The sequence below is a fragment of the Euprymna scolopes genome, chromosome 13 (assembly GCF_053919585.1).
Source record: "Euprymna scolopes isolate OS-2025 chromosome 13, ASM5391958v1, whole genome shotgun sequence".
NCBI classification, from domain to species: domain Eukaryota; kingdom Metazoa; phylum Mollusca; class Cephalopoda; order Sepiida; family Sepiolidae; genus Euprymna; species Euprymna scolopes.
The window spans coordinates 28,355,057-28,381,894 of NC_136494.1; the positions used below are offsets into that span (position 1 = coordinate 28,355,057).

The 26,838-nt window shown below is 34.7% G+C and overlaps 1 protein-coding gene and 1 pseudogene across 1 annotated transcript in view; both read left to right on the forward strand.

The window, feature by feature from the left end:
- LOC145291960 (tRNA (guanine(27)-N(2))-dimethyltransferase-like) overlaps positions 1–26,838 on the forward strand; it is a 91,702-nt gene that overhangs the window by 62,076 nt on the left and 2,788 nt on the right. Inside the window, exons 3-7 of the mRNA XM_080137895.1 lie at positions 3,020–3,260; positions 7,212–7,424; positions 13,180–13,370; positions 17,300–17,378; positions 22,912–23,508. Of these exons, the coding sequence (XP_079994021.1) occupies positions 3,020–3,260; positions 7,212–7,424; positions 13,180–13,370; positions 17,300–17,378; positions 22,912–23,508 (1,321 nt within the window). The remainder of the gene's footprint in view (positions 1–3,019; positions 3,261–7,211; positions 7,425–13,179; positions 13,371–17,299; positions 17,379–22,911; positions 23,509–26,838) is intronic.
- LOC145292609 (U2 spliceosomal RNA) lies at positions 21,669–21,878 on the forward strand (annotated as a pseudogene).

Consider the following 26,838-nt stretch of genomic DNA (forward strand, 5'->3'; position numbering starts at 1 on the left):
TGAAAAAGCCTGACATATAAAATCAACAATAGGATCTTCGATACGACGGGGGCGCATCTGAAATGAATGTTTCTGTTTGAAGTACAATCGCAGCATGGTACTTCACTTTTTTTATTTTAAACTTAAATTCAAGTCATTATCACTGCACAAGCAGTAAGGGCAGGCATATAAAATCAACAGACTCTTGGATATGACATAGGCACGTTCGAAACCAATATTTCAGTTTAGAGTATAATTAAAGCATGATACTTGATTTTCGGATTTTAAACTTTAATGCAAAATAATTTTATAACATCAGCAATAGATTCTCTACAGTGCAATGTAGATCACAATGTATTGTGGACTAAGTCATTGCAGAGAGGCATATGAAGCTTCCTCCCATTGCACTGCGCTGGATCCTCAACTAGAGCAGTCACTCAATTGATTTGATTGAAAAATTGGCGAGTTCACTGATTTTGATGACAATAAAAATATGGGAGTGTGAAACATTCGTTGATCATCATTCGATTCTTGTTTGAGTTAATTCTTTCCAAAAAGACAATGATTACTTGCATGCAGAATCTTAAAAATTGACACAATGCTGTATTGATGAATACAATTATGTAAGGGTGGGTAATGTGAGCTATGTTCAGTTTTTATACAAAGAATACAGGAAGTTTTTTTGAGAAAATTCAGATCAGATTCTGATGCAATTTTAACTACTTTGAATATATTTCCAAAATTTCAAGTTCTTTTTAGAAATATTTTGAAGAGTTATGAAAAGGAGGTTAGGCATAATATGAGCAAAATTTTCCATTTGAAACTTTGAATATTTCCAATATTGCACAAAATTTGATCCATAGTCGTAAAAACCACTAATTAAGCAAGATTCCTTGGATTTAAATTTCTTAATACTCCTTAAATTTTAAGACCTAAATTTTAGACATTTTTTCTAGAATCAAAATGATATAACAGACTAATTAAAATTGTAATAAGGATTCTAGATGTGAGGTTTAATAGCGCTGTACTTACCTGGCATTGGCAGGTAGTAAAAGAAAAAATGACTTGCTTGTCACTTCAGGAAAAAAAAAATGAAGTGCTTTGAAATAAAAGCCATGTTTAATTTCCGAAGAGTTTCCAATGAGTAGCTAATCTGTATAAGTCTTGAACTTTAAAAGTTTGCCGACAAAGAGCAAAGATCTTTCTCATGTGGGCACAAAAAATTATGTGCATGAAAATCTAAAAGGTCCAATATTTTTATGGAATGATTCCGTTTTCTGATTGGTTGCAGAAGTGGTTCTATTTGATTCGTCAATTCCTATTGCGAGTCTCATTATAGAAAAAATATTGCAACAAAGTGAAATAAAATATATTCATGCCAATAAGATAATGTAAGGAAAAAATGAAAAAAAAAAAGAAAGGCTAATCAGAATCAAATATTGATATGCCAGATTGATTGCTGTTTGAGTTTGACTTACAAAATCCAATAAGATAACTTTAAATGTTAAATTAAAAAAAAAAAAAAATCACCAATACCTATTAGGTATTATTTATGTTAGATTTGCATGAAAAAATCCCTCCATTTTAAAAGAAAGTTTGGTTCATTCAAGAAAAGCGTTTTCATACTTACAAAATCCATCTTTTGAACATTTCCATGTCTAACCATCAATTGACTGCAAATAACGGTTCAATGTGCATGGTAAATTAGCTTTCACACCTACAAGAATTTGTTATTAACTGATACTTGGCAATCCAGGGAATCCTTTAAAAATTCGTATTGTGGAATATTTGGACTACTGTTTTCATCTTGAGTGTCATTTTCACATTTCCATCGATGTAATCTCTGACCTTTTTCAGGTGTATCTTGTTGAACTCTGGGAATGTTTCTGTCGAACCCTAGAATTTGGATGGAATTTCGAATGGAATCCTTTATTTAGTTCACGGGGGTAGCATGCTCTTGTTCTGTCACCCATGACTGAATAGAGGTCCTAAATAATTCACAATTGTATTTTTCTGTCACCCACACTGAGAATTGAACCTTTAACTTTCAAGAGAATATCACTTTCCAAGTATTCTAACCACTGCGGCACGGTTAACCAATCCTCATTTCAAAAATTTAGAAACATTTCAAAATTGTCAGCCATTGACAAGTTGGAATATTGTTATTTCTTCAGTTTGTCATTGTCATAAATATCATTTACAAGATTGTTGGACATATTCTAAGAAATCAGCGACCATTTTGTTTCTTGGCTGCTAGGTCTACACATTACCATTTTGTCTAAAGTTTAGATATTATCCATTTGGAGTAAAGTTGATAAAAAAAATACCAACTTTGTGGATATTTATTTTGTAGTTTTAAAATTTTAGCTGGACATACACACAGACAACTGTCTTTTACATAATAGACTGGGAGGGAGGCGCCTGGCGTTGTCCGGTCGTAAAATATGGTTAAATACAAAAACAAAAAACTTGGGTGCCATCTTATTGTGTTAAAAAAAAAAAATGCCGCATGGTGGGCGCACATAAGAAAGTTGAGAAATTAAAAAGATAGAAAAAAAGTTATTCAAAGAAAAAAAAAAATACTACGTGCTGGGCGCGAACTTGTAAAACTTAAGTTCGTTAGCGAACATGTTATCGATCGGACCATGACTACACAGGTGCTATCATGTTGCAAATTTAACTTTTTTAAAATGAAACGACAAAACAACCGTTGGTGCACGCATGATTAACAAACAGCATTGAAACCAAGATTTTTACCTGAGCCCCCCCATTTCTAAGTGACATAATGAAATAAGTGACAATTTTTTTTTTTCTAATTTTTTGATATTATGCGTCCGAGATTTCGCTCTTTCTAATGATACCAGGTTCATGCCTGTTCAATGCAGATGACAAAAGTTTTTAGCGGACACACAAACACAAATACACACACAGATGCCTGAGATTTATGTAATAGAAGACTAGCAGGACTATCGTGGGACGCGTGTACTGAAGTTGTTTCAATTGATGATTATGATTCAATTATTTTGCTTTTGATGTTTAGGCATTGCTGGAATCCAATGGAAGAAACATCTTGGCAAGAAAGTGCAAGTCACTGTCACGGACAGAAATCCGTTAGATCTGTTGGAAGCTAACTGTTACCGAAATCAACTGCTGCCGAAAGAACTTCCTATCGACTACACTCGTATTCCCGGTCTTCCTCTTCCTCATCAATTGGTGGATGAAATTTTTGTACAGCAAATATCGGCCAATGTTATTATGCATTTGGAAGCTTTTGATTTCATGTAAGTATTGAAAACTGCTTTTTTTTTTATTGGCCATTGTGTTTTGAGGCTACTTTGGTAACCACTATAAATACAGTTTTCGTTCGTTATACATATTTGAGCAGCTGTGTAGAAAAGTAATTTTTCAAATGTTAGTGGAAACAAACGAGTAGCTTTTTATTTTTTTGTTTTTTATTTTTTGTTTATTTTTTGTTTTAGCTTTTGTTTTTTTTAAATTTCAGTTTTTTTTTTTTTTGGTTTTTTGTTTTTAACTTTGGTTTTTTAGTTTTTTAGTTTTTTTTTTAGTTTTTATTGTTTTTATTTTTAGTTTTTTTTTAGTTTTTGTTTTGCGTATTTTTTCCATTTTTTTTCTTTTGTATTTTTGTGTTTTGTCTTGTTTTTTGTTATTTAAAATCTCTTTTTGTTAGTTTTTAATTTTATCTTTGTCTTTTTTTTACATGTTGTCCTCTTAAAAAATCTAATACGATTCCTAAAAAATTCATTACTCTTTTTTCCTAAAATGACTAGATTTGACATTAAAGAGTCTATATGTCATAAAGCCAAACCCAACAATTATTTTTCTTACATGCTATCAAATTCACGGTTCATCTGTAAACCATACAATTCACACTTAAAAAAAATTCTCTGTCAGCTGGTTGCATTTATTTCACCACAGTCGTTAGATAATTATTGATTGGATAAATTTTTCGGTCATTCCAATTTTCCCACACTTTCTAGAAACCGTGACTATTTCTTGCCTCCATAATTTAGCATGTCTCATTGACATCTGTTGTATCATATATGCTTCATGTAGACATTTTGAATTCTCAACATGATATTGACGGCTGACTAAACTTGTGTTCTGATTGGTTGTTACTTTGTACCGAGCCAGGTTCGGTTTTCCAGGCCTAATTAGTTAATTAGAACCTGAATTGCTAATTTAATGCAACAAAATCTTGGGGATATTTTTTTTATTTATTTATTTTTGCGATGTTATCACACAAAAATTATATCCTTTATTTTTATTGAGCCATAAAAATGGATGTTCTACACATACCTCATTTCTTTTGATGGTTTTCAAACTTAATTAATATGAATTTTATTCACATATTAGCAGGCTGCCCGGCATTGCCCAATCATAAGATACGCTTAAATATGATAGTTTAATTCATGCAGATTTCGTATTTATTATTATAAAGACAATTCTTGATCGATTATTATATTAAACCTAGTATATAGTAGTGAGATAAAAGACATATCTATCTATATATATATATATATATATATACATATATATGACTTGGGTGCCACAAGTTAGAATCGAAACTAAAACATACAACTCTCCACCCTCGTTCCTTAGCCTCTGAGCCATGTCCATATATATATATATATATATATATATATATATATATATATATATATATATATATATATATTAATGTTGGGGTGATTAATCAGAAAAATTGGAACTTCTGGGAGTGTCTGTATCAAAATCAGAAAAAAACATTTTTAATTATCTTTTTTTTTATTTTGTCTAAAGCAATACCTTCTGCTGCTTGTATTAATGATTAAATAATAAATATTTATTGATTTTAATCAATCGATAAAACTAAAATCCATAGATCATTCCCCTAGAATTGTTTTTTTCTTGTACGTTTGAGAAAATATCTGCACATTTAACATGTGTTTTTACCGTAATCGGGGCGGGGGGGGGGAGAATAACAACTTTATAGTTAAATATTTAGAGAATTATAAGGAATCTGAATCGGTAATTTAGTACGGAATTGGTGAAAAATATTGGAATATATATAAAACATATATAATGTAAATTAATCTCTTCATCCCTTTTTTAAAAGACGGAATTGCCCGATTAAGACAAAAAAAGCAAACAAGGTCTACAGAGTTTTATAACCTTTATGTAATCAATTAGATCACGCAACTTCATATGTACTTACTTCCAAGAGCTGCAATTTATGCATAACGGAAAAATTCAGAAATTAACTGTCTCAAAGTCAAGATCAAATTTTACGGGGCATGCTCCACTTGTAAGAAAGATTTACTTACATTTTGGACATTCTGAAACAACATGCAATCATAGCCACTTTTCAGATTTGTACATAATTCAAGGATAACGGTGTGTGTGTGTATGCGTGTTGATGACTGGTATGTGATCGGCAAAATATATCGAGGGTAGTTGCATACGCTGGCAATGAGTAAAAAACAGTATGCAAGTACATGCTCTTTGTTGTCTCCTCAAAACTACAATTGTGTGTGACTCTTCCCAGAATTCTTTTAGCATATGTATAACGTGGTCGTTACTTTTTAACTTCAAACCTCTTGGACCCACACACCGTCTGGCACCGTCGCAAAGGAACAAACAACTAAAAAAAGGAAAGAAATAAAAATCTGACCCCCCCCCTTTTTTTTTTTTAGTGCAAATTAAATGCATATATTCGTGTTTCTCCCAAAAGTCTTTTTGCACACACAAGCATTTTTAAGTCTTTTGCCTAGCCACCTCGTGCTGGCTGTTAGCCAGTGCTTTCTTGCCCTCCACTTCACATGTCCATCTTACCCGGCCACAATGTACTTCTTCCCTCAACCACATGGTGTATTTTTCTCTCCTTTTCTTGTGATACAAGTTTGCACACATTTGCTAATTTGCATACATGCTTTAACGGCTGCTGTTGCTGCTGCTAATATTTTCGCTAGCCAGCTATCCTTCAGCTGCTGCTGATTTTCTCACATGCAGCCATATGTGCTCTGTTACGTATGTATCCCCCCCTTTTTTTTTCTTATTGGGTGCATGCTTGAACAGCAATCCTCTCTGCCCCAATCGATTTGTGAGTGTTATATTCCCTCCTGGCATAAATTACACTGAAATTTTATTGTTTTGCATGTATATTTGCATAGATATTGTACAATATTGCTAATAATATATCTTTTTATATATAAATCAAAGACTATTTTCTGACACTTCTATTTTTGTGGTCGATAACTTACTTATCCTTAACCTAAAAAATGAATTTTATCCCGGCTTGAAAAAAAACAAAATAATGATAACATACTTATATACCAAATGTTTACAGATACCACAAATCATGAATTGCACCTGACTTCCTTTTCCACAAACTGAACAGTATAACTTTAAGAGAAATACATAGCAAAGATATTCGAGAATTTGATGCTTATAGCAAAGATATTAAAAAAACGAAGATAAAGAAAAATCTATGATGTCCATTATTAAATGAAGTTCTCATACAAAAAGAATTTGCTTAATTTGATCAAGTAAATTTTTTTATAACGGTTAATCAAATTTTAGTCAGAACCAGTGATGCAAACATCTTGGCAATTTCAGCTATAAAGAGGGGAGCGCCAGGGGAGATAAATCCATCTAATTCTTGAAGTTTGCCAAAATCTGACAAGATTATTTTTACAGGTTTGAGTAATTTTAGGCACTCCTTTTTCTTTTTTCTTTTTTTTTTTTTTCAAAAAATCGTTTCAAATTTTATTAATAAAATTATTAGAACTTCTTGTGCATTTTGACAACTTCAAGAATTAGATGAAATTATCTCCCCTGACGTCCCTCCTCTTCATAGCTGAAATTGCCAAGATGGCTGCATTGCGATGGGTCTCGCTAAAACTTGATTTTCCTCTGTAAAAAAAAAAAAAAAAATTGATTTAAATTAAAAATTTTTTTTTTTTTTAATGAGAACTTCATTCCATCATGGATGCGGACATGATAAAGATTTTTCTTTATCTTAATTTTTTTTACTATATTTGCTAAACTGGACCAAGATTTTATATGTTGAGCTGCCAACTGAGAACGACACCATGCCAACAAAAGTTTTAGTGGGAATATGCCTTTTTTGGTAAGGGGTTGGGGTCTAATAAAAGTAAATATCTATATTTTCAATCCTTTTAAAAATATTCCTGCTCATTTCGCCATTTTTTTCTCTATTTTCTTCTATTCAGATTTATTGATGCTCACGGAAGTTGTTCCACTTACCTTGATGCGGCTTTTAGTAATGTCAAGAATAATGGTATGGTGTGTTTTGTCTCGTCTGATCTTTCAGCATTGTTTGCCAAGACTGGCCATGTGGCCTTGAGAAACTACGGTGCTAGTGTTCTGAAAAATGACTACATGAAGGAGGCTGCAGTACGTATTGTCGTTGGTGCTGCCGCAAGGTAAGTCGGTAATCGTGCAGTGCTTTCTCCCTTCTCTTATTAAAATTTTCAGTCCTTGTTCGGAATTCAACCTAATAAAAAAAAAAATACAAAAAAAAAATTCTTTATGATGTACCTACCTGTCACGAAACAGAAAAATTTGATTTTTTTTTTTTTTTTTTTTTTTTTTTTCCTAAAAAAAAATCAAATTTCATGAGGAAGCGAGAATCGTGTCTCACTTCGTCATATTTAATAAAGGGAGGTAACTCCGTCATATTTAATAACGGGAGGCACAAAATCAACCTTGTTAATGACTGCGAGTTACTATCAATTATATATATAAAAAAAAAAGATTTTCTATGCAGAAAAAACTACTTAATTAATTTATGTGATTTTTGGAATATATTTTTGTACTATATATTAGTTTATTCTCTGGAATCCTTTAAGATGAGATTTCATAATTTGTGTATTCATTTTTTTGTGGACTGTTATCCTCATCTTCATAGTTGTTATTGTTGTTCCACCACATTTCGGGGCCAAAGACGCAATAGATAATGGCATTGAGTCTCTACGGTTCATGGTGAGCATTGTCTTAAGAAAGCGGTTTCAATTCTACTCAAAAGCAGGCTAGAGGATTAGTTGGCCAAAACGTGGTGAGTCATCAACAACAACAACTATGGAAGGCAGTATTTACTGAGGATACAGTTAAGGGACTCTGCATTCCTATCCTGTTGTGCTTAACTACCTGAAGAAGGCCAGAGGGATAATTGGCCGAAACGCAGTGAAACAACAACTATGAGGATGAGGATAAATCTGCAAAAAATGAATACACAAATGATATTTTCGTTTTCTGACGAGTATGTATATCTAAAAATTTTTGTATTTTTTTTTTTTTAATTAGGTTGAAATTCTGGACAACAAAAAAAACTTGTAGAAGAGATTCTTTCTTTATTCTGTTGTCATTTTCATAGAACTCGACAGAACTTCAATCTCTGCTTCCTCCTTGTGTAACTTTCACAGCAAGAACTTGTTTCTACCACTACTACAGAGAACTGCCTTTCTTCATGTGCCTAATATCAAACAGTTTCCATGAATAAAATAAAATACACATCAAGTGTGCTTGAAGGTCCTGGATATGACCTTAAACTATATCCGATGGTGAGGCCCCAGCTTGCGGGCTTTGGGGAGTGTGCTCCCAGGTCCACTCTGACCCGGAGTGGTAGTACCTGTTAGGGTTCCAACTATGGGTTAAATAGAATACGACTTAAAAGACAAATATACTATAATAAAAAATCGTTCTTCAAAATCACCAGATTCGGCATTAAAGAACCTGAAAAGGGTTGATATGCCGTAAAACAAAACAACCAACCAACCAAGTGTGCTTGAAAGCCAAATCACAACGTAATATAAGGAAAATAAACAAATATTTTACTTGTGTGAAATTCATAACATAAATATATTTTGGAGCTATACTCCATCTTCAGTATGTTTTTTTTTCTCTTTTTTTCTTCTTCCTTGCCATGTTGTTAAGTTGGAAAAAGAAAAGTCTATTTGTAAATAGCCGCGCGTTGTATCGCAGCTGTTGTATTTTGAAATGTTGGAACAGTGCGTAGGCAACGCAAGAATAACGTCAAGGTATGAGTTCCATATAGAAACGTTGATTTAATTTGAATAAAATAAAATACACTTGAAAGCCAAATCAGAACGTAATATTAGCGAAATAAACAAATATTTTACTTGCTTGAAATTTATAACATAAATGTATTTCGGAGCTACAAACAGACTCTCTTTCTCCAACTTTACGACATGGCAAGAAAGAAGAAAAGAAAAAAAAGAAAACAACTGAAGATGGAGTGTAGTGAGCTTTGAAAGATTGTCAGTGAAAAAAAAAACAACCTCCAAAAGATAAGCGTTTCATTATCTCTAGTTGCCACTTTGAAAAATCACTCACAAATGCAAATGTTTTACTCGCAATGTAGAGCCCTATACATATAAATGAAACATAATCAAATTTTGTTCATTTCATTCATCTCATCTTGAGTTCTTTGCACAACGTTTCGGCTGATGTAACCTCTGACCTTCTTAAGGTGGATCTTGTAAGACTTGAGCAATCTTTCTGTCAAACTCTAAAATCTGCACGGAATTTTAAACGGAACCCTTCAAGTAGCATGCTCCATTCCATCAATCGTGATTGTGTAGAAATCTTCAAATAATCCGGTTGTATTATTCACATTGCCCGCACTGAAGATTGAACCATCAACCCCCAGAAGAGCGTCACTCACAACTGAATTTTTTCTAGTGCTTTATCCATTATGCCATGGGTCCTTGCATAACGGATAAAGTTTTTAGTAAAAAAAAGTCAGTTCTAAGTGAGGTTGAAGGTTCAGTTATGCATTAAATAAGCTGTCTACCCGGCTGATAGAACGAGAGCATGCTACCAGGGTTCTGTTCAAAATTCTGTGTAGATTACAGAGTTTGACAGAAAGATTCCCGAGAGATTACGCTGTCCAAGATGAGAACAGTCGTCTGAGAAGATGGAAACTTTACATGCCACAACTAAGATAACAGAACTACGATCAGCGGATTCCATCGATGAAGTGGATGGACTGTTAAAATAAGAGTTTTTGCTTATGTGAAGATGCATAATGTGCACTGACTCACAGTTATTGTGACCCGACCGGCTATGCTGATAAAAAATTGCCCCCAGGAAGCCTAAGGAAAGCTGAATTAAAGTTTTTAATTTGTGTATATATATACTCCTATAAATTTGGATATTTTTGTACATTGATATTCATATTAAAACACTTTTTCTATTCATTTAAAAAGTTTCAAAGAGGAGAGAAAGAAAGTAGCAATTTATATTTGTAGCAATGCTAGAATTTGTTAGTTACAGCATTTAATGAAACTGCAATTTATTAGTCATAATTTGTGTGACGATTCCTGGGGTATTTCCAGGCAACTCTGCTAGTTGAAAAAGAAAGAGAAAACGGCTTAAATGCTGATATGAAATACATTTTCTTCGTAAAGGAAAGAAAAACAATTTTGAGAACTTCGACAATATTTCTTTTCAGTGTGGTTGTTTTGAGTATCTAAACAAGTTATGTCTCGGAAGTGACCTTAAAAGTTTAAAACTGTTATTGGCTAGTGTGTAAGAAATAATTGATGGAAGTTTTGATTGCTGACGGAAAATCACCTAGTTAATATGCATAGGTGCCATGGTTAGTTATCCAATCAGAGCGAAGCAGAGTATGACGTAGTAGGCAGGTATTGGTTGTATAGAACCCCTAAACCAGCCAGAATGTTGAAATTAAGCATAGTCAATCCAACTGATATGATGACTTGCAAAAATCGACCCCTCCTTGTAGAAAACTGGCCGGTTGAGAGTGAAGGAATTAATATTTTTGGCTATTTTTTTTATATTTGTTGTCAGAGACGTCAAGCTTCTGTTATGTAATGGGTGGTATTTTAAAGAGGTACCAAATATGGCACCAAATATTTGTATATGTTACCAAATATTTGTATATGTTATGTAATCCTTATTAGAAGAGGACTGATGTTAGTTGTTGTTGTTGTTCATATTTGTGAGAGTCTTAGAGTGATAGAGACAGTCTTAGGAGCGTTCATGTGTTGAGTGTTCATATGTCTTAAGATATTCATGTTGTAAAAGATAGCATATTGGAGACATAAACAGGTATATATAAAGAGAGAGATGGTTCTGTATGAACGGGAGTGTTTCTATAAATATTGATACATATATTTCTTACCTATTTTTGAGATGATGATTTTCACAAAGTTCTTATAATATAAATGGACAATACCTTTTCTGTTGAATAACAACAAGGAGACGCAGATACACAAAGATGATGACGTCCTTTATTTCATGACCGGTCCTGATTTCGCTTTCTTTACATGGCCTTTTCTTCTCTAACCTCCGCTTCCAAGGTTTGGTGTCAGCATGTCTCTCTAGGCTCTTCTCCCCTTTTTCTCCCAGACTGCATCTAAAAACTCTACCTATATTGAGAACTCGTCACGTCATCGCATGATTAAACATGTGCTCATGAAGCACGTTAGATAACATGCCTCACGTTGCCAAACTTGACATGACCCTGAGTTTAGTAACCTATTTTTCAAATAACTTCTTTACAAAATATGTTTACAATTTCAATTGACGATTAAATTCCTTATTTTAATTTTCACAGAAACAAATTTCATTATTACATTCCTTTTCCATATACAGATATGTAAGCTAAACAATCCCAATTCTTTATTTCAATAACATTCTGCATTTATTTTAACTTATGATTGTAATTTTCAATTCCAAATCTAGCTTCGCAAGTTCGAATCCTTGACTATCCTATTTCATATTTACATTTAACTAATTCCCTATTTTTTTACTTACATGAAAAGGGGACAGCCCTTATCATGTAACACTTCTAAACGATACTGATCTCGTCAGTATCCATTGCGTCTGTCGAAAGTTTTTGGCAGACATACAAATGTACATACATACATACATACATATATTTAAAGCCCTCCATCTAAAAGGTACTGCAGAGCAATGAAAAATCAGTTGAAAGTTGTTTTTTTCATTGGTCCCAAGTCGTTATTAGGAGCCGCAGTCACCATCTTTCCACCTCGCGTAAAAGCACCTATTCACTGACCAACTGACTGATAAGCAAGGAAGAATTGGTTGTTTAAAAATACAAAGAAAAGGCCCCGTTTGAATGACTATCGAAAGACTGCCAGAAAAAAAAAAATATGTATATATATATATATATATATATATATATATATATAGATATAGGGATGGGACGATTCCAGTATTTTTACCGATTCTGATACAATTACCAATTCTGTATTAAATTCCCGATTCCGATTAATCAACCCAACACTAATATGTATATATATTATATTTTTATTTTGTTTTTTTCCTGCTGATATTCATACATAATTGTCCTTTGCTTTGTGCTCAGACTTGTTAATAATTAATTTTTACAACAAAAACCAAAACTAGTGTCCACGTCGATTATTCATCGTTTGTCAACTTGTGAATTAACTACAGAGGCATGAAACCATATTGAAGCAATGTTTTTCAGCAAACAGCCAGGAAGAGAGAGGATCGTCAATCTGCCGCGTCCAGCAGCATCGTATCAACCCTGTCGTCATAGAAGCGGCTTAGACTACACTGTTGGACTTATGTGGGTTTTTGAGCCAAACCACATAAACCTACACTTGTAACTGGTGGACACCACAGCCTTCCAGATCTCGACACAATCTCTATTAACAAAATCCTTTACTGAGAGTCTCCAGGGGCCCAAACAGTTGGGCACACTCACCCAAACTGCCTCTGTAACTCTAACTAGCTTCCTGCTTTCGAACATTCGACCCCAAAACCCATGCTTGCTATTCCTCCTATTTCTCCTCTACGGTCCCTTCACACTTGACTGACTCTGGCATTTTGTTGATGGTCATTGTTCAGCCACCCAGACATTCACTGGTAATAACATTCAACTGGTCCCTGGACTTTGTTTCTCACAAATCTCATTGAGACTCTTGCCTCAAATGAGGCAATTATTTTTTTTAAACAAAGGAAATATCTCTTGGGTGGTCTGAGGGGTCTGCCCCTTTCATGTTCCGTTGGCCAAACATGTATCACTGCAACGTCATTCTCATACGCTATCGAAACATGTGTTGCACAGCACGTCTGCATTTAAACAAAAACTGAACTTGATTTATTAAGACATCTTGTTGATTAATCCACTTTTTTTTTTTTAAGAGCTGCTGCGAAATGTAACAAAGGAATTCAAGTTTTGTTTGGCATCTGCATCGAACCATTCGTGCTTGTTGTGGCGAAAGTACAAAGAGGACCTTATTATGCTGATATGTGTTCTGTGAAAATCCGTCCATTGCTCCAGTGCCAGATTTGTGAAGAGAGAGCTTTTTGCCCCGACACAAAGGCACCATTGGGTAAGTTTAAACAAGATAGAAAATTACTTATAACCAGAGGTTGCATGCTTACTGATAAAATCTGTGGTGCTTGTCCAGAATTTTTCCTATATTAAAAAACAAAAATAAAGAACAATCTGTATGATGTATGTACTCAGGATGAAAAGAAAATATCATATTCTAAAAATCACGTTAATTGATCAAGTGGTTTTATTTTCATAAATAAAATAATTTTTAAGCGATTAACGGGAATTCATATGCATTTATAATAAAAATCTTGCAAGTTTGAATTATTTGAGTTATCTCCATTTTTTTTTTTTTTTTTTTTTTTTTTTTTTTTTTTTTTTTCCCCTTGCGACTGTTTTCAAAATGGCATTGCGAGAGAATCGCTTCTTGATTAGCCGTAAAATTTGATTTTCTTAGTTAAAAATAAAACTACTTGAACAATTTATGTGACTTTTGGAATATGATATTTTTTCTGTCATAGGCATGTACTTTATACATATTTTTCTTTCTTTGTTTTTAGTATAGGTGAAATTCTGGACAAACAAAAAATATGCTCCCAACTTTTGGAGACTTTTAAACTGAACAGCATATTAAGAAATTTTGCAACAAAAGAAAGTATATTGTACATTTTAAAATCTAAAAAATATTCAATATAAAGCTGTAATTCATGTTAAATTGTGTATATGTATATATAAAAAAACATACATAAGGTGTAGGAACACAGAAGCATGTGCATGTATATATGTGCGTGCGTCCTAGCATGTATATGTATCTATTTGCGTATATGCATTCCTTTTTGCATAGTAAAATCCCTTCACTCTTTTCTTTGTTCAAGGGAAATAACTCTGGATTTCTTAGCAACAGTTGCTTCCCTTTAACGCTTGAAGTTTTCGTGCACACACACTTAACGTTTGCACTTTTTAAACAAACAGTCTACACGAAACAAGCCACAACAACAAGGAAAAAAATAAATAAATGAAATAACATTATAATAACTTTAGACAGCACGTAAGACTCGTTGAATTCAAAACCCATATTCCGGGAACTGAGTTAACAAATATGCAAACCTGTTTGACTGCGGGACTTATCCTGCCATTCAACTTCCGACGCAAACAAATAGAGCCAAATTTGAGAACCACTAAGGTGCAAAAAAAAAAAAAAAGTGGTAGTAGGCAGGCAGGCTCGAACTCGTACCGGGAAGGAGAAAAAGAAGTTGGAAAAAAAAAAAAAAGTGACGTGTTAGCTGCTGCGCCCATCGCCAAACCGGAAGTTACGTAGGTTCAAATTAAGGCTAGACAATCGAAAAGAGACGAAAAAAGCGACCCCTCCCCGTAGAAAAGTGCCCAGTTAAGGGTGAAGGAATTAATGTTTTTGGCCAATTTTCCGCTATTTGCTGTCCAAAGGGGCGAGCTTCAAAATGATACCAATCTCATGAAAATCTGTCACCTCTGTCAAAAGTTTTTGCAAGATATACATACAAACATACATATATACATACATACATACATTTAAATAGACAGGTGAGATTTATATTATAGAGACTAGACTACACTCTCAAGCCTTGGTAAAGTAAGAAGGAAAACACTAGAATAACACCAGTTCTTATTTACTTGACTCCCTACTAGGGCAGAGTTTGATACAAAGTCAAATTGTGGTGAAAATCCAGCTCCTGAAAAAGGGACACTCTGAATTGGTTCAAAAAATAAAATTTGTGAGGCAACTCCTTCATTGATCAAGGACAAAGTAGATAAAGTATAGTCTTAAAACAGATACTATGCTTTGCTCCTAGCCAATCCCAGCATTGTTTCAAATTATCCTGGACTTCTTTTTGTCACAACACTGTACGCTCAGATTAGTGGAACCCTTAATTTATAGATTCCTCTTGCAGGTACCCTCTTGAGAATGAAAAAAAGCCTTTTAATGTTGAACCGATACCTATTATAAATAATTCATTGTATATCTGTTATTATGGGTTAAGCTGATTTACTCATTTCAAGAATGAATGGACTTGCCCAGAGAGAATAAGTATAGTTATGCCTAAATATCCTGCCAATGCTTCGTTGTAGTTATAGTCCCTTGAATTATGATGTGTACTTCTGTAAGATATTTTTGATAATATACTTTTCGTTAATCATCTTATTGTGTTTGTCTTGATTATTATGGGCTTGGTAGGCCACAACACTGGAGACAGGAGATTTGAAACTTAGGCTGACAAAACGCTATTAGTGGGACAGGTTATCTCAATATTCCCTAAGAATCTTTCGCTTAGTGATACAAGCACCAAAATTGGCAGAAATAACATTCAGAATATACATTTTAAGAAAAGAATGTTAGCCATTAGAAAATTCAAGATGGCTGCCAGTTTTCAAGATGGCTGCAGAAGCAAACCTGACAAATTTCAATTTTGGTGCTTGTATCATCAAGTGAAAGATTGTTTCAGCAATCTGTCCCACTATATCTCAATCCTGAAACTATAAGGAGTTAGTGATTCACTTAAAGATGAAAAAAAGGCCTTAGGGAAATAAATATTCAACGATTTAGCTTGCATATATAATAATAGATTAAAATGTCGGTATATTTCAATTCAGTGCGTATGAACATCTTTTTTTTTTTAAATTTTCGTATCTTTTTGATTTTGCTGAGGATGAGGCATCCTACTGAATTCTATACATTGAACTGCTATTTCAAAGATTGAAACCGAGATAACCTTTTGGGATTCTAACCATTCTTGTAATCATAATTGTCTTGCATTTTGTTTGCCAGGAGTACCTGATATTTAGTTTTTTTAATACAAACAATTCAAACAGATTATGTTTCAAATGTAACTGTTATTTCAGGAATAAATGGACTCCCCCAGAGACAATAAATATAGTTGCATCTAAACATTGTGGCAGTTATGGCACCAGAATAATGATGTGTACTTCTGTAACAACACTGTGTGTAGTCTTGTTTATTACTGGCCACCACAGTGTGATAAATTTGCAGTTTTTACTTAATCTGCCAACATTGCCCTGCTTTTTATTGAAACCAGCCGAGAGCTCTTTTTAGTATCCTTGTTGTTCCCTTAAGTGCAATTGTCTGAATCTCTTTTGCACTTGGTTCACCAGGAATATTAGTTAGCTTCTTTATAAGCCCCGGTATGATCGATATCGGTAACTGGTATGATTGATATCTCCCTAAGATTCCAGTTTCTTTTCATATCATAGATATATGTGTGTGTGTGTGTGTGTGAGGGTTCATATTTCAAATGGTATTTAGACATAATTGAACATGAAAGACTCAATAAGATTTTGATTGATTATATAGTCTTAAACTGTATCCATTAAGCTGACAATATGCATCAATGTGGTTTTATATTCAACAGAAAGTGCAAGAGAGTAGAAAGTTGACCTTGGGTACACTTTTGGCAACTTCATAACTCTCACTTCCCTTTTTTGTATTTTTAGTTCTCAGATTCAATGAGTGAGGTTTCTGACAAAGGAGGAAAAACTGTTGCTTCTTGGTAGAAATCTGACAAATATTTATCATTGGTTAGTTTTTGACATAGAATTGGTATTTTTTTTATAGCTTACATCGAGTGGCTTCATGCCTTGTCTTGAGCGATTTCTATAAAAAAACAATGTATCTATGGATTCAAAAACAAGTGGATATTTTTATGAAAAGTTTTTTTCAAGAAATAAACATAGCTCATTAGATTTTATGTTCACCATCTATATTCCCAATTTCATAAACGACAATGATGAAGGATCATGGTCTATTTTTGATTTTTTTTAAACTCCTTGCGTCAAGTGGTTTTATGACCTGTCTGAAGTGATTTCCTCAGAAATAATGATAAAGAATTAAATGTTTTTGTTATTTTTTGATGTTATTTTTATATTTTTTCATAAAAATGTAAGTTTAATCAAATTTATTTTTTTCTTTTACCATTTTTTTTTTTTCCCCAGAAAATTCATATGATTTGTTGCCTTGTGATTGCCATTCTGAAAACCCTGGTAAAACAGCCATGCAACTTGGCCCAATGTGGTAAGTAAAGTTTCCTCTCACCTCTCCACCTTAGTTTGTTTCTTCTTCACTTGTTTTTTTTTGGTTGAAATAATTTTAAGCTTCATTTACTTAAAAAAATCAAACTTTTCTGAATTCATTTAAGACTAGCGAGGCTGCCCGGCATTGCCCAGGTGTTTAGGTGGTGTAGTAAGGAACCCTGGGGGAAATATTAAAAGAACAGTAGCAAAGGTGCCCGTTGCCCGTGCTTGTGTAAGTAGTGTATTAAGGAACCCGGGAGGGGGGGGGGGGTTGTAAAAAAATAGTTGTAGTAGCAGGGGGAGGGGGGAATTAAAATAATAGTAAGCAGATAACGATCCTGCTGCAACACATTATGTTATTAAATAAAGACGAGGTGCCTTAAATAATTTCCAGACTTTTTTTTGTATGGGTACTTTTATTGATAGTACACGTATGAAACTCGAGTCCCCTTTGAAGTAATCTCCTCCGGCTGCAATGCACTTGTTGTACCGTTCCAACAAGTTCTGGAAGTCCTCTTATGTGAGCGTGTGAATAACCCTTAAAATTAAAAATGACAGTAGACAGAGGTGTTAAAAAAAAAAAGTGGTAGTAGGCAGGCAGGCTCAAACTCATAACACGAAGGAGAAAAAAGGTTACAAAACGTGACGTTTTAGCCGATGTCTCCGTCGCCCGACCGGAAGTTCTGAACGTTAAAATTAAGCACAGTCAGTCCAACCGATATGATGACTTGAAAAAATGGTGACGCAAAAACCAACCCCTCCTTGTAGAAAACTGTCCGGTTGAGAGTGAAGGAATTAATGTTTTTGGCTAAATTTTCGATATTTGTCATCTGAGATGTCAAGCTTCCAAATGATACCAATCTCGTCAGGATCCGTTGCATCTGTTGAAAGTTTTTGGCAGACATGCAAACATACATACATACATTCACACAAACCGATGCTTGAAATTTATATTAAAGACTAGCCGGGTGCCCGACATTGCCCAGGTGTTTGTAGGTGTAAAAAAAAAAATAGTTTTGGTAGGGAGGTAGGCTTGAACCCGAAGCCTTGAGGCTAAGGCGGAAAAAAAAAGTGTGACATGTTACTGCGGCACTAAGCAGGCAGAGAAGTGAGAATGGGTGAAATTAAATGTTTAAAAATTGGTGGTGGGGTGGTGGCAATGGCATGGAAAATTAAAAGTGACTTTTGGTCTGAGATTCAAATCGTGCAACCACCAAAACAGACACTATCCACACTGATGATTCCTGAAAAAGGATTAAACATGGATATATGGATAAGAATTAAATAAAGATGTTTACCATAATATTGTGTATGTATGTATAAAGTGACCTTGTGTGTGTGTGTGGAATGGTCTCTGCCAAACTGCTATCAATTTTTAGTCTAAAGACTTTAAACTTAATATATAGGTCATTCAGACTTGTGGAACAAATTCAATTTCATTTTTAGCTGGTAAACATTGAAAAATTGGATCTTGACAGGCGTAAGTGGACTTAAACTGGTCTTCTACACATGTGCAAATATACATTTATACATTAAAGTGTGTTAAATTATAAAGTTTTGATATCCATTTTTCGTTAGGTTAGCAAATACCAGATAATAAAGCTCTTATTTCTTAATGTTCTTGACACGGCAAGTAAGCTTTCAAGTTTCATGTGGTAATTTGTATAATATGACTTTGAGTGTTTTAAACATTCAAGAAAATTATAATATTCATAAAGAAAAAATTACAACAAACATCTTTTTAAAATAACTTACTCTTGATGACAGTCACGAAAATTGAAAATGCTTAAGAAATGGCTGAAATACGATGATTGATTGCATGTCTTTTTCTTTTCTTCCTCTTGAAGATGGGATATACCTTGAAAATTTGGGAACTTAACACTACATTACCATCTTGGTATGACAGAAGATGTCGATAAATATTTTATAATCGAAAATTATTGAAATCTTTCATATTGGCATTACTCCTTTTATTTACCATGTGCTGAACACGACAGAAAGGACTCGTGGCACAGTGGTTAGAGTACTTGGAAAAATCAATTGAAAAAAGTGATATTCTCCTGAAGTATGAAGGTTCAATCCTCAGTGTAGGCAACCGAAAGATACAATTGTGAATTACTTAGGACATCTATCCAGTCATGGCTGACAGAACAAGAGCATGCTACCCCTGTGAAGTAAATTAAAGGGTTCCGCTAGAAATTTCGTCCAAATTCCCGAGTTCAACAAAATACACCTGAAGAAGGTTGGAGGTTACATCGACGGAAACGTTGTGAAAATTATGCTCAAAATAACAGTATTCCGATTAATCCAAATAATACGCACAGCAGTGTTTTTCTACAAAACTGCACTGCCATAACCTTCACACACAACTCCTTTTATAAACGTTAATTAATAAGAGTTCACCGTTTTAATTCTAGTTGCAAGTATATATATATATATATATATTATATATGTCGAGGATGACTGGAAACAATGCCGAGATAAGTGGAGAGCACATACAGCGTCTAGCATTCCCAAATATTCACTCATCTTGTATTGGCTAGGCTCATTGTTGCTTAACTTGGGTGATGTTGCAAGAACTGGTGCGTGATTGTGCCATAGAACACATATTAATAATCATTACTGATAAACGTAATAATATACAATAACAACTAATGAATACCGACCCCCCCCCCCCATTTCAGAAATAATTTACAAGGATGCAAATCTGTTCTGACTGTGAAACTCCTATTTCTAGCTTCCGGCATAAACACACATCCATTGTTGAGTGATGGCACCTATTCTTTTTTCTTTTCCTCTTGAAGATGATGTATGCCTTGAAAATTTTGAGAACTTGACACTACATAACGATCCTGCTGCCACACAATACCTAATTAAATAAATAAAGACGAGGTGCCTTAAATAATTTCCAGACTTTTTTTTGTATGGGTACTTTTATTGATAATACACACATGAAACTTTAGCCCCCCTGTGAAGTAATCTCCTCCGGCTGCAATGCACTTGTGTGAGCGTGTGAATAACCCTCGTCACAGCCTCTTTCCTCTCCTCAATTGCCTCATAACAGCAGCCTCTCATGTTTTCCTTGAGCTTAGGGAATAACCAAAAGTTACAGAGAGAGAGTGAGGAACTGTCTTGATGCCCATCTTGGTCAAATTTCTTTCTGATCTTCTCTAAGACCCTTGGGACAAATTTTGCACATCTTCAGTTCCTCATGAGTAATTGTGTGTACAGTTCCCACACTGACATCAAACTGTACACTTATTGTCTCTATAGACACATGACCGTCTTTATCCATAAAATTCTTTATTTAAACAATAGGAATGCTGAGTCTTGTAACTGTATCCCCAGTAAGTACTGCCTTCCATAGTTGTTGTTACCTCACCAAGTTTTGGTCTGGTGCCCTGATTTCCTTAACAGGGCTCTGCATTGCAAGTAAAAAAGTCACATTTGCGAGTGATTTTTTTTCTAAGTGGCGAATAGAAAAAAAATGAAATGCTTATCTTCTGGCGATTGTATTTCTGTTAATTGTTGAGACATTATGTTGAACAAAGATGGCGGTGAAGAATCAGTTAAGTTCCGATCTTGAGTGTTAAGTAATTCCTACTAACAAAGATGGTGGCGAAGAATCAAATGCAGGTTCATGACAGAGACGATGGCGAACTAATTGAATCCAAAATTCAACAATTTTTATAGCAACTTTGGAAGCTTGTGATTGGTTGGTTATTACAACTTGTGGTTATAAAAACGATCGTAAACGAAAATATTTAGTTGCCGAAGGTCAACTAAAAATAAATGTCCATAGAGCCCTGCTTAATTCTCCCACACCCCTCATTATCATCCCTCAGACTCCCTGCCTTCCTTGAATCTCTTATGCCACCCAAAAACTGATGCGGAAGGAGGATAGGGGATAATATACTATAAACATTAAATTAGTATATAGATACACTGATTTAATGTTTGTTGTATGTTATTACTAGGACTATGACAAGAGAATATTCTTTTCATTATTTTGACTCTCGAGTATATATCAGTTAATATCTTATATGTTTTTTATATAGAGTGAAGTGGTTCTTAATTGGTTAACAGTGTTTAACTGTGTCGGATATATACTCGAGAGTCAAAACAATGATAAAAAATATTCTCTTGTCATAGCCCTAGTTATCACCTATCCTCCTTTTTCATAAATACAATCTCTGGATCACCGAAAACGCAATGTAAAAAAAAGCAAAACAAAAAAAAAAACAATTAAATAAAAATGCTGTTGCTTTTGGACCGTACGTGAAACTAAAATATACCTTCTTGGCCTTCTGGCTAAGATCCAAGGGTAGTATCTGTCCTGACTAAAGATGGTATTATGATATCATGGGGTTTCCGTTTGGCGTGGGCGTCCATACAATGAAAATATGTTATAGACTCCTATTAGGATATTGAAGATAAACCGTAATAATCCCGATATATTCTGACATTTAACCAGATTACTTAGATGAATACTTTTACAATTTTAACAAAAACAGGCTAAAATAATAAAATGGGGATTTCCGTTCACGCTGAACGTCAACAGAATGCCTAGCAGAAATATATTACATATGAAAGATACAACTGTGGAGTTTCCACAGGTCCCGCTAGTAAATATTATTAGTATTTTAAGCTTTTATTGCAAAACTACTGACACCTGAAAGTATCCTTTTTTGAACCTTGTCTAGGAGCGAGAGACTAGTAGTAGACGCACCAGCCCAGATGTGACAACAATACTCCATACATGGGCGAATGGTGGCTTAGCGAGAGACTAGTAGTAGACGCACCAGCCCAGATGTGACAATAATACTCCATACATGGGCGAATGGTGGCTTAGCGAGAGACTAGTAGTAGACGCACCAGCCCAGATGTGACAACAATACTCCATACATGGAGCTTTAAAGCCACCATTCGCCCATGTATGGAGTATTGTTGTCACATCTGGGCTGGTGCGTCTACTACTAGTCTCTCGCTCCTAGACAAGGTTCAAAAAAGAGTCGCCAATCTGATAGGCCCTGAACTGGCATCTAAGCTTCAGCCTCTGTCCCATCGACGAAACGTTGCATCCCTCTGCTTGTTCTACAAGTATTTTAATGGTGAATGCTCTGATGAACTGCAGACACTTGTGCCCCCACGACGCAGACACCCTCGATAAACCCGACAGGTAGCTTAATCCCACCCCCACAGTAGAGATCCCGAGATGTAAAAGATCTTTCTACTCCAGTAGTTTCTTCCCCAGAACCACTAGACTCTGGAATTCCATTCCAGGATCCTGCTTCCCTAACTGTACTGACATGCAGAAGTTCAAGTGCAACATGAACCGACATCTTGCTGCCCAAATACCTACATAGTGCCCCAGTAGTTGCTGCCCCTGATAGTAGCCCCCTACACCAAAGTGGCAATGTGCCTTATTCGGGGTGAAAATGTAATAAAAAAAAAAATTTTTTTTTTCATTTTTCTGTGTACCTAAGTATGATCTGTTTATGGATGCTAAAAGTAATATTTTTTTTCTCTTACAGGTGTGATAACATTTTCGATGTAAAATTCTTGGAGTCCATGATTAGCAAATCGTCTGATTATGGTTTTAGCGATAAACTTGAAGCGTATTTATGTTTCATGTATCAGGAAGCGATATGCACTTCGAATCCCTTGGATACGTCGATCACTACACTCGCCTCTTCGTCTTCCTCATCATTTCAGAAGGAGAGATCTCCGAAGATTCCTAACAAATCCTCTTTCTCTTCGTCTTCTTCATCTACCATCACCGACAACAACTCCACCGCGGCAGTAGCAGCCGTCACGGACGATAGCGGTTGCCAATCGGCAAAAGTTGCAGAGAACACGTCAAGTGGTGCTGTCAAAGCTGAGGACTCGCCGAGCTGCAATGATGCCGTCTCTGTGACTGTCGTCTCCACCTCAACAGATCCGCAGGGCAACATGGAGATGAGCCTGAAAGTGGACAAGGATGTCAGGACGAGGCATCACAGTATGAGTAGAGATGAGCCCGCCACGAAAAGGATGCGATTCAACTATTCCGAGCACAATCCTGTTCTAAGCATGCCACCATTTTTTTACAACATCCACAAGCGAAAGTTCAAAGGAGTCTTCCTACCAAAGTAAGTAAAAACATTTTCGTTATAGTCAAGATTGTCTGTTATTATTATTATTATTATTATTTTTTTTTTCACTCATGTTAACTCCTAACAAGCCATATCGCCACTTGGATGTAAGGGGCTGTTATTTGAGACTATGCCTGGGAAAGATTAACAAGATGTTGGTTTACGGTACATTTAAACATCTGCATCTCAGTACAGTCAGGGTAGCAGGAAGGGAATTCCAAAGTCTAACTGTTCGAGGGAAGAAACTATTAGAGTAAAAAGCTTTCCGACATTTAGTGAAGGGGTGAGATTTTGTTGCTAAGTAGGTTTGTTGGGAATATGTATGTCGATGGGGCACAAAAGTCCATAAAGTACTATAATATATTCATCAGAGCACATGCCCATAAAATATTTGTAAAACAGGCACAGAGATGCAACATTGCAGTGATGGGACAGGGTTTGCAGCTTAGTTGACAAAGTGGGATCTGTTAGATTGAAAACTCTTTTCTGGACCCTATCCAAGAGGGAGAGGTTGGTTGTAGATGCACCAGCCCAGATGTGGCAACAATACTCCATGCATTAGCGAATGATGGCTTTGTAGAGGTACAGGATACTCTCAGGTGTGAGTAGTCTTCTAGCATGATAGAGGGAACCCACCTTCTTTGCAGCAGCCTCTGCAATGTTCTCAATGTATTTGTTCCAGTTCATATTGCCCGCAGATGTTAGTTCAAGGCGTTTGATTTCCGGTTTCTGCTCTGCAGATGGGAGGATGGTGACAAGTAACATATGGTCCCTCTGATTTATAATTATCTTCCTTTCAGATTTAAAAGCCCCACCTCCCTCGTGTTAATAATGCCTTTCTGGTCCGCTTGACCATGTCAGATTATCCAGCCACATGGACAGTAGAAACTGGATGTTGAAAAGAGCAGACACTCTTGACCATTCATTTTTGTGGACTGTTATCCTCATTTTCATAGTTGTTGTTCCATCACATTTCGGCCAACTCATCCTCTGACCTTCGTCAGGTGATTAACCGCGACGGTATAGGAATGCTGAGTCTTGTAACGTATCCCCAGTAAGTACTGCCTTCCATAGTTGTTGTTCTCTCACCACGTTTTGGGCAACTAATCTTCTGGCCTGCTTTGGGTAGGATTGAAACCGCTATCTTAAGACAGGGCTCACCTGGAATCGTAGGGACCCAATGCCTCTATTCACTGAAGAAGCCGGAGGATGAGTTGGCCAAAATGTGGTGAAACAACAACAATAACCATGAAGATGAGGATAACAGACCACAAAAAAAAAAACCCAACAAAAACAAAAGAAGAATGATTAAACAAATTACTCATCTCAAAGGATTTCAATAAAAATAATCTATATAATCATAAAACTCAAATGACCTTGTAACGGGTGTTGTAATCCAACATCCAGTTTACGACTTCCAGTTGTACATGCGTACAAATAAATAATCTACGCAACAATAAAACTTATTGTTTTACTGTGTGTTTTCAGCATCCCAATTGTTTTTTTTTTTTTTTTTTGCGTTTAAATTAAGATATATCAAAATTTGAATTTAACTTTAAGTATTATGGTATCTGTTCAGTGCACATTTACCTATAAGTATGCCAAACCACTTATAATTTAATGGCGGTAAATTTTTTTTTTTTTTTTTTCAAAAATAAACAACTATAAACAAAACGACTCGTAGAAATCTATCTATATTCTTTTTTCATTTTAATATACTTTCATAGAAATGTTTGTTATGTCAAAAAAAACTATTTTCTTTACGTCACAAGTGTCACGCTCATACATTAATTCCATAGCTAATATAACATACTGACCCAACGGGTCACGAGTAGTCTAGTATATAATAACCTTTACCATATCCTTCATTTTATCAAAAAAGCTTCAGGGAAACGAACGTTGATTAACTCTGCTTTAGCATATAAAAAATATATGCTAAAATATTCTTCAGATTTCGGATTGAATTACGTTTGATTGGGGAACTTCCATTTCAATTCTAATTAGTCGTAATTGGTAAATAACTTGGTTGTTCTTGGACTTCAGGCCAGGATCAAAGTGTAGTATCCCCCTCCTCCTCACGCACATAAATATAAATTTAAAAGGGTAACTATGATAAGAGATACTGGCCGAGAGAGAAATCCTTTGAAATTTCCAACAGAGACGAGATGGACCAACTAACCTCACAATCCCCCTTGTTTTTGAGTTGGCCTTGTGCCTAAATTTTTTGTTCATTTTCCCTTTTGTATTTCTTTTTTTGAGTGAATAACACTTCAATTTCTTGTTCTCAGTTAATGGAGGAGAAATCCTTCATGACTTAGGCAATTTTTATTTTTGTTCCTTTTATCCACATTAAAAAACGACCCTGGTGTCTAACTCTGCCCTCGTGGGCAGGCATTGTAAATAGAAACTCAGTTGAGTCATTTCTAATAAACCCATTGTCACATTTTTTTTTTTTTTTAGTATTATCTCCCTTGCACCATATTCTTCAATTTAACTTATCAAGCTTAAAGCTTCTAAATCTATTTTTTTTTTTACTATTGAGTTGAAACTTTGTATAATAGGCACCTCCAAAGTTGTGTGTAGAAACGTCAACGTTTTACACAATATCGGCAACGTCATCATTTGCCATTTACATTATTTTCTGTGTCAATTTTACGGATGCTGAATGGTGCTATAATAGCTAATGGAAGTAACTTTTTTTTTTTTTGCTATTGGATTTTTGTATTTACATTTATATATATACTAGCGGGGCTACCCGGCGTTGCTCAGGACCGAATAAACAATGAGAAAATTGAATTTGATTTTGAATATATTCGTTGTTCTTAGAAGAGAAATTTTTAATGTCTATGTATCATTTGATATTTCGAGCAAAATAATATTTTACCTACCTAGGACGGGTATTACATGTATGAAATAATTATCTTACCTAGTATTATATTGATTTAGAAAAATTAATAATATATATATTTATTAATCCGTTTGGCTTATATTTTTCCCTATACAATAAATAAATGTATTCTATCATCTGCATAGTGAAACTTATTAATAGTTTTTCTTTTTTAACAATTGCATTGAAATTGTGTTTCAAACAAACAAACAAAAAAAGATTATCAATTAATCTGTTCGTTTGTTTAAAAAAAAATACAATCCCCCACTCTATGTAACTCAATTAAACCAGTAATAGTTTTTTTTTTTTTAAATATTGTTTATATTTTTAAAAACAAGCTATTTGTGCTGGTTGTTATAAATATTAGTAATCATTCTTATTTTATATGTAACTAGTGGGGGGTACCTGGTGTTTTCCGGGTGTTTGTAGGTGTGTGTGTT